General features: G+C 36.8%; 1 protein-coding gene across 2 annotated transcripts; it reads right to left on the bottom strand.

Annotated features, from left to right (window-relative positions):
• Positions 1–8,473, bottom strand: arhgef3l (Rho guanine nucleotide exchange factor (GEF) 3, like). Of its 2 annotated transcripts, XM_039652477.2 has the most exons (13): positions 8,289–8,473; positions 8,054–8,111; positions 7,875–7,937; positions 6,673–6,717; positions 6,341–6,448; positions 5,588–5,752; positions 5,062–5,124; positions 4,892–4,988; positions 4,737–4,813; positions 3,784–4,041; positions 2,127–2,297; positions 1,821–2,013; positions 1–633 (listed from the first exon to the last, which is right to left on the bottom strand). In XM_039652477.2, exons 1-13 carry the CDS (start codon positions 8,342–8,344, stop codon positions 386–388), a joined length of 1,602 nt encoding a protein of 533 aa, XP_039508411.1. In that variant the 5' UTR covers positions 8,345–8,473; the 3' UTR covers positions 1–385. The 2 variants fall into 2 exon arrangements, with proteins under 2 accessions (XP_039508411.1, XP_039508412.1); XM_039652478.2 differs by lacking the exon at positions 7,875–7,937.
• Between the last annotated feature and the right edge of the window lie 308 nt (positions 8,474–8,781).

Raw genomic sequence — 8,781 nt, 5'->3', positions numbered from 1 at the left:
TTACCGTTCAGATTGCACTAATGTTGTTGTTTATTAACCAGATCGGATGGAGAGGAATGATACGCAATTCAAACAAAATTTAAAGGAAAGAGGAACTGAGAGATGGTTCACATACATTAAACAGATATCACACATAATTCTCAATGTGAAAAAATAAAACAGGTTAAGCAAAAAGCAAAAATGCAATCCAAAATATTCCATCTAATAGACCTGACAGCAACAAACATTCACATATGAAGTACACTAATATGGCTACATGACATTATTCTCACAGTTTCCAGACAGATTTCATCAAAATGATTTCATTTGTCCTGAGAAAGTCAGCTGTCATGGCCACAAGTGAAATCCTGTGTTTGTGACCTGGGGGTGCACCGGTAGCCCTGGCCTATGTGTCCGGCATCTCCACATCAGAGTTAAGGTTCAGTTCAGCGATGTTGTTATAGAGCGCCGGGTCAGGGCTTAAACGCTCGGAGGGTTTGCAGTGGCTGCTTTGAGCCTGTCTGTCTCGTGACTGGACCATCGCTTGGCGAAGACAAGAAATCCATTGCTGCTTATTGAAGGAGTCATTAGCCTGTAGGCTGTGGGATTGAGACTTGGAGCGGCCTGTGGTGCTCACACGGAAACAGTTCTTCACTGGGGATGGTAGAAGCAGAAAATGTGGAATTAGAACGAGATGAAAAAGCAATTAGAAAGTCTCCAATCTCAAATGAAAAGGATATGTAAAAAAGACAAATAAACAATTCAAACTTTGAATCCATTGCATGCATCATAAAAGCATTTTATAATTCTATGGTACTGTTCGTTTGGGCCTCACACTTGTCGGGGTTCACCACGATTTTTCTTCCATAATATTTTTTATGAATATTTTCATAAAAAATTAGTCCTAAACAATATAGATCTATCATTTATTCAATAAATAATGTATTTATGTCCATTATTATTTCTAGAAAAGACAAACATTTTCAAGCATTTATGCACTATTTAAATTAAAAATAGAGAAACATACATTTAAAATCCAATGAATAGAGGCAGGTTAGTGCCCACTGGTGGGAACAACTACAAATACTATATACATATAAATAAATCATGTAATGTTGTGACCACTAAATGCCTATATATAAATATAGGGCTGTTTAGTTGCTTATTTTTTATTTCATTTTTTTTTTTTGCTCTATGGCAGATACCATTTAGCTTTTTCGAATCATGTCCCTAATTTTTGGTTTTAAAAGTTAACAATTAAACAAAATTAAAAATAAAAATATTAAAAAGTTTATTTTTAAAAATCAAAAACAATAATGTATAGTATAAATAATTTAATAATATATAAATTAATATAGAAAAATATAATAATTTAGGTATGTTGCCCGAAAATAAATAAATTAGACATTTTCATTGCCAAACTAAATAACTGATATATAAAAATTTTAAACATATTCTTAAAAATCAAATATTTTAAAATTATATTATAAATTATAAATTTATGTAGCGGTGATGAATTATAAATTTAGTGGTGGTGATAGTACAGTGGATAAGACGCATGCCTTTGGTGTGTGAGACACCAATGTGTCCCTGAGCAAGACACTTAACCCCTAGTTGCTCCAGAGGCGTGCGACCTCTGACATATATAGCAATTGTAAGTCGCTTTAGATAAAAGCGTCAGCTAAATGAATAAATGTAAATGTAAATATAAATAAATCATATTCAAGCAAAATTAGTTTATTCAAATATTTTCAATATCATCCATATTGCCACCCTGTATGTGTCATATGCTTGCATCACCTTATTTAAAATTATTATAAGTGTAAGAAGCAATGCGTTACCTTTATCATTGCCTGTAAAGGCCCCACGAAAGGATCCAGAACTGCTCGGCTCTCCATCGGGAAGGTCCTCCAGATGGAGATGAGCAGCTGGGAGGGGCTGACGATACACCTGGAACATGAGCGGCCCTTCCCTGTCCTGTGCCACTGCTCGAGTCAAAACCAAAACTAGCTCAAAGAGGAACACATGCAGCTTCTACAGAGGAGAAAGGAAGATTAGCATATTCGTGTGGGTTGTGTTTAGTTATATTAGACCTGCTTTGTTAATTCAAAAGTCATTTTGTAAACAGATTACAATGTATGAGGTACCTGTCCTTTAGTACTCTTCAGTTCACCGTGACAGTACAAAAAACGAGAGGCCTGTATTTCTGGAACCCTCTGGCCGTCTTCTGAGTAGCTCAGACCACGTCTGTAAAACTGACACTCAGCCTCCCCAGTTTTAAGATTGACATCTGTTATAATCCTTTGGATAAGTTCCATCTGAGGTAACAAGAAATCAAAGCATGCATTAATAATTAGATAATTTCATTGATAAATTGCATTCTAGAACAGTTAGTTCTAGTCTTTGAATTTGATTGGCATTCCAAGAGTACTACTATACAATCCAACAACTCTGTAGACCTTTTCACAGTTTGTATCACTCCGCTTTTCCCTGTTTGCGCATTGCTGAAAGACTCAGTAAGTGCATGGTTATATTTTTTTAGTGACACTTTTATTTCAGCTGGTTGCATTGTTAGCTGGTGAAAAAAGGGACTGTATTTATGAGTGAATACTTGAAACGCTCCATCGATTCATTTAAGCTATTTCAGAAAAAACACAGTTGAAAATTTAAATCACCTAAACAATATTTGTCTGTTCTCTCTCTCTTTCTTTGCGTTATTCCTGCTCGTTTGCAAGGTATGTTTCAAAGCCACACACAGATGATTTGGCACAAAAATGTGCAAATAAAAAAGTATTGGGTTTGTACATAGTCCTGGCTGTGTAAATAGGACAAAAAACAAACAAAAAAAGAGGATCATCTCTGGAGCACAAAAGCACTCTTTAAAAAAAGAACAAAAGGAAAAAAAGCTAAAAAAAATGTATTAACTATACTAGTGTTATTTTAGTATTATTTATATGCTATTATTGTATTTATTAAAATTGTGAATTAGTCTTTATATTTCTATTTTTCAGTTTTATTTTTAATTTGAGTAATTTTGTAATGATCTTGTCATTTTTATTAGTATTAGTTTTAAATACATATTTCTATTTAGCTTAAATTTATTTTTATTCCAATTTTCCCACCATTTTATTCCCTCCCTAAAATAGTTTCAATTTTAGTTTACAATAACAACTCAATGAACCAAACAAGTGGCTGGCTGAATTCAAGTAGCATATTAGCATTTCTTTTCTACCAAATGTTTAGATGGTGCAAATAGTAAGAATATGCTGGTATGCTATTCAGAATCAAGCCACTAGCTTTAAGTATGAACGATCCAGGGGTTGGCAAATATAGTTGGCATCGGGCCAAAAAAAAATTTTTACACTAGATGGCGGGCAGAGCATAGACAATGGACAATTTAAGAAATGAATTGATGAAAAATTCATGGCTGAATTTAAATCCTGTAGTAGGACAGTCATTAACAAAAAGTCACATTTGTGTGGGGGTGTCCGAGTTTTACACTGGATACATTAATAAAGCAGTAGGGATGAGTCACGATTTTTGAATACTCGATTTGTTGATTTAATTATAGAATATCGAATAGGCCGTGCGATTATTGTCTAAAAAAATCCCGATGTTTTTGGTGCTGATTAGGTGGTGACACTGTGTTCATGTAACCAGAGGGTGACAAAAACTGTCACAAGGAACCAGCAAAAGTAATGATTATGAATGTTTCAAATATAGCAAGGAGACATTTTAATTGTTTATTAGTGTCTGCGTCAGCTGAAATAGCTCCAGTTTGTACGTGGAAGCATCTAAACTCACAGCCTGTGGCAACGCTTCCTCGTCCGGATGTTCAGGTGGGGTGGTCTTCTGGATCTCCTTTAAGAGCAGAGGATATTTCACCAGTCTGCTGCGGGGCAAGTCCAGAAAGTTCCACAGGTCCAGCTTTCTGCTGAAGGATGACTCCTGACACAGCCGCAAGAAATGCTCGACCCGCCGGTCTTGCTTCTTTTGATCGAGCAGAGCTTTTGCCCCAACCTGGTTGCAGCAGTATGTGATGTACGCCTCCAGGCAGGGAAACTATGAAAGGAGAGCAAAGGGCAAGTGTGGGTGAACTTGGGTGAAACTGAAGCTGCATCAATAATGATTTAAGAATGAAAAAAATCCAAGTCATCCAAGATGTTCACGTCTTTCTTTCTTCAGTCGGTTTCTGATGAAAACATTCCAGGATTTTCTCCATATAATGGACTTCAATGGGAACCAAACAGTTCAAGGTCCAAATGAGAGTTTCAGTGCAGCTTCAAAGGGCTTTAAACGACACCAGACGATGAATAAGGGTCTTATCAAGGACCCTTCGAGTCATGACTCGAAAAAAGATTTGTTCATTTTGATGAACGAGTTTGAACAGGAGAGTCACGAATCAGGCGAGCATTTGTGCTTATAAAACGTAAACTTTTTTATTTATTTTATAAATGACCGATCTTTTCGCTAGACAAGACCCTTATTCATCGTCTGGTGTGGTTTAAAGCCCTTTAAATCTGCACTGAAACTCTCATTTGGACCTTGAACCATTTGGTTCCCAATGAAGTCCATTATATGGAGAAAAATCCTGTAAAGTTTTCATCAGAAACCTTAATTTCTTTTCGACTGAAGAAAGAAAGACATGGACATCTTGGATGACACGGGGGTGGGTAAATTATCAGCAAAAGTTTTTTTAAAAGTGAACTACTCCTTTAAGGATGAAATATGGACTAGCTATCTAATGTAAGACTGACCCAATCCATCATGGTTGGGCCGACCTCTTGCACAGTCTTCTCTGCTCCACGAAGACCTTCAAGACGAGCTAAAAGATCTGATCGCACAGGCAAATAGTAGTGAATACATCATTACACTTCAAAGAAACGCCTACGAAGAGTTCACTGACATTTACCTTCATGAAGGGGTATTAAAGAATCAAGGGTTCCAAATATCTGTCCCAGCTCACTTTCTGTCAAGATGTCTAATTTCAGCATTGGTTCATAGTACACCTGCGAGGACAGTTGAAATTAAAATCTACCCAATAAAGACAGAAGACACGAACCTATTGAATTCTGGACAAACCTTTTTCACTAGACTTAGATCCTCAATGAGCTGTTTCTCTCCCTGGGTTAACTCATAGATTACCTACAGGTGAAGAAAATAAAAGGGTAAACCATACATAAATGAAGGCTATAAAGTGTACAGGTAGTTCTCATGAGGCCTCGTAGAAGATACTGCAAACACACACACATTTATAACTGTGCACAAGTTACCAGTCAGTTTTGGCTATGCTAACTGCTAAAGTGTGGTAGAGTTAGTGTCTTTCAGAGGAAATTCTGACACTGAAATAGAGAACATGGCCTCATATACCAGCTCACTTCCTGTTTCACAACTAAAGTAGTGTGGTAGTTGGGCAGCTGAAAGCTCTTTAAACGCTATCAAGGTACATGAATGCCAGTTTGAATCTTTGAACTAAAGCCCAGTCACGAGAATGTATCTTTAAGTAAAAGTTGAATGAATTAAGATTGAATTACATCATGCAAAACTACATTTAGAGTGTGAAGCATTTCATTGTGTTGTGGCGTTAACTCAAGCTGCTTTATCACACCTCTTGTCGTTTGATCTCTTTGGTGCTGAGCTCGTGACTCGTAGTGTCCACTGTATCACTCCACAGCTGGCTGCTCCGCCGCCGCGGAAATGAAGAGGCCTTCTGGCGTGTTCTTATTGGCATTGGGGGCAAGGGCCGGGCCTCTGTGCGGAAACTGATTGAACGCTGAACAAAAAACCCCACAAATATATTTAAATGTGTGTGTGAGATTGAGAGTGAGAGAGAGAGTGTGTGTATATGTAAAAAAATGTACTGTATTAAAAATGTTGAAATTATATATAAATATTTTATATGATTCATTAAACACACATATAGACCATTTTGCACGATTTAAACAACACTGGTCCAGAAACACTTCCTGTTTCAGTTAGTAACTGTTTTCTTTATTTCACATGTAAAGAAAACATCTTGAAGATGTTTGTTTAACTTTTTGATTCAGTTTTATATGTTCTGTTGGTTGTATTTTATCCCAGCTTTTATGTAGTGTTAAAAAACTGAAACAGGAAGTGCTTCTGGACCAGTGTTGTTTACATCTTGCAAAATGGTCTACTGTATATATATATGTATGTGTGTACATGATTTAAATATATATGTACACAAACACCTAGCAAAGCCCTGAAAAAAAAAACTAGCAAAACAAAAATGCGGTTCTCATTGTTATTGTTGGTGATAGCTAAGAAAGGTTTAAAGATTTTGGCTAAATAAGACGGATGAGAAAGAGCTGACTGGTTTCGGTATGTGTGCATAACTCACCTGTATGGACTGGCCCAAGCGTTTCAATGCAGGGGTCTTCACCGGTGTTATGATACCAGTGACTGAAGCACTTTTGTCTACTGGTTTGACTCTTTTGTTACATGGACCCTAATATGAGGGCAGCAACAGAGAATGAGGGTCAAGGTTCAAATGTACATGTTTACGTGGACCATGAAATGCCTACATCACCAAGAAATTCACTAAAACTGAGAAATTTGAGATTTCTCAGACTTTGATTGTGATGTTTTGATAACTATAAAGGTCGATGTATCATTACTGTATTCAGCAGAAAGCTACTAGGAACAAAGATGCATATCAATTCATTTCTGTACCTCAGAATCTTGCATGTGGTCACTGATGGGAAAGTCATCGTCTTCCTGAAAGAGGCGCGAAGCATAGCATGTCAGCACGAGCGAATAACCACAACCAGATGAAAGCACTAAACATACGGTATATATAAAGAGTTTATTACAAATATCAGTAAATACATCAGTATCATTAAGAGAACAATAAGATAGACAATCGCTTTCACAGAGTGGCTGTTTCTTCACCTCCAGGCATTTTTTTTTTAAATAAAACTGTTTTGTTTTTGCTACACGGAGTTGATTTTACAAGGGTTTTGGACACTTTTTAACAGCCTTTATAATGAGCTTTTGCTTGATTTCACTGTTTAACCCTTACCTCATACCCAGACATGAACTCATGTGAGAAGATAAGAAATATTTATATTGTGCGTCATTTCCAATAAAGCTGTAATTTTGCCAAATTACTCCAAATGTGTGAAAATTGAGTATTTTTAGCTTGTATTAAATTCTAACTATACAATTAGCCACAGCCAGACAAAAACTGGGCCATTTCTACCACAGAATATGATCTGACTCAATTCAGAGTCTAGATGCTAATTGGTCAAAAGCTGCTATATTCCACCTGCGCACTTCCCACAGCCATTATCTTTATTTTTTTATGGATCATCAAGTGTGTTAAGGAGAGTTGATTTTTTTTTTTAAAGTACCGGTAGTTGAAGAAATGCAAACATCAATGTGTGTGCATGTAGCAGATTGAGACAGGAAACTGAGTTGTAAAGCTTTTTTTCCTGTCAGCTTTTTACTCGCAGCTGAAAACAAGTTGCTTCATTCTTTCACTGTAATCTTCCTTCAGTTCTATGAACAAATGGCTATGAATATGCTATCTTCTCTAGAAGTCTTGTGTAATAATGCAGTAAAAAGTGGATTGTTATAGAGTCACCTGGTCTATCTTAACAAGTTTCCGTAGTAGAGCACAAACAGGCAGACCACTTTCACCACATTAAATTTCTTTTAAATAATCAATGATTAGGTTCAAGCTTAGAGGGAGGAGCTTTAACCTCTGAGTAGATCATTTTTAGATCACCTAAAGACGGACTAACAGGAAATATCGCGGCTGTTTTGTAACAGATGCTCAAATTATCACATTCAAACATCCATTATTCCATAAGACAATTTGGAAACGTTTTACAACAGAGACGTTGTATCTTATATCATAGACAACAACTTACACAGTCCTCCAAGATTCGGGCTGAATTGTCAGCATCACTACTTGGGTCTTGTTTTCTTTTCTTCTGCTCAGAAAACCAACAGATAACACATTGGTCTCCCTCAAAGGAGCAAGACCTACAGTACAAGGTCTGTCCATCAAAATTTGTTGTATAAGATTTATGACAGAAACAAATCTTACCCCTGCAAAATCTGACAAGTTGGCACATGTGAGGAGTCTCTCTCTAGATACAGGAGACCTGAGAAATGACCAAATAAGTAGTTTAATGACACTGAAAAGACATGAATATATCATCTGTTAGTTCATTAGTCATCGGATATTAGACTATAGTGAATCTATAGGGTACAATATCTGATCAGAGGACACCAAAATGTCTTAAATGTTTAATTTAAGCAACTAAAAAAAAAAGTCATACCAGGAAGGTGATGAATCAACCTCCGTCTCTTCAGGTTCCATCTTTTCCTCTCTCATAGCATCTTCAGACGTGCTTATAAATAGAAACGCCGGTGAATAAAATAGTATTACATTAAAAAATCAGACCAGAAATCTTAGAAGCACCTGTTCCAACTTTTCAAAGAAAAGACAAAACTCTTAATGTGCACTCTCTCCCAGCCCTCCCCTCTTCCTCTTACACTTGCATGTCTGAAACCACATCCTGTGCAAGAAAAAAATGTGCACTTCCTGTTGTCAGGCAGAACGAAGCCAAACCACCTTTCTTTAACGTCTCTGACAGTCTCTGTGTAATTACGCCAGCCATACTTCACTCCATCACTGAAGAGGACGGAAGTTAAACCAAATCTTCTGACCCATTTCTGAAAATGAGACAGTGGCGGCTACTGCTCGGTTGATTAGATCATGACTGGCACAGTTCATGACAGAGAAATGTGACAGATGCTCACGTGTCAAAT

This window comes from Pimephales promelas, chromosome 20 (genome assembly GCF_988280905.1).
Source record: "Pimephales promelas chromosome 20, fPimPro1.hap1.1, whole genome shotgun sequence".
In the NCBI taxonomy this organism is placed as follows: Eukaryota; Metazoa; Chordata; class Actinopteri; order Cypriniformes; family Leuciscidae; genus Pimephales; species Pimephales promelas.
This window is presented reverse-complemented; position numbering and strand designations above follow the sequence as displayed.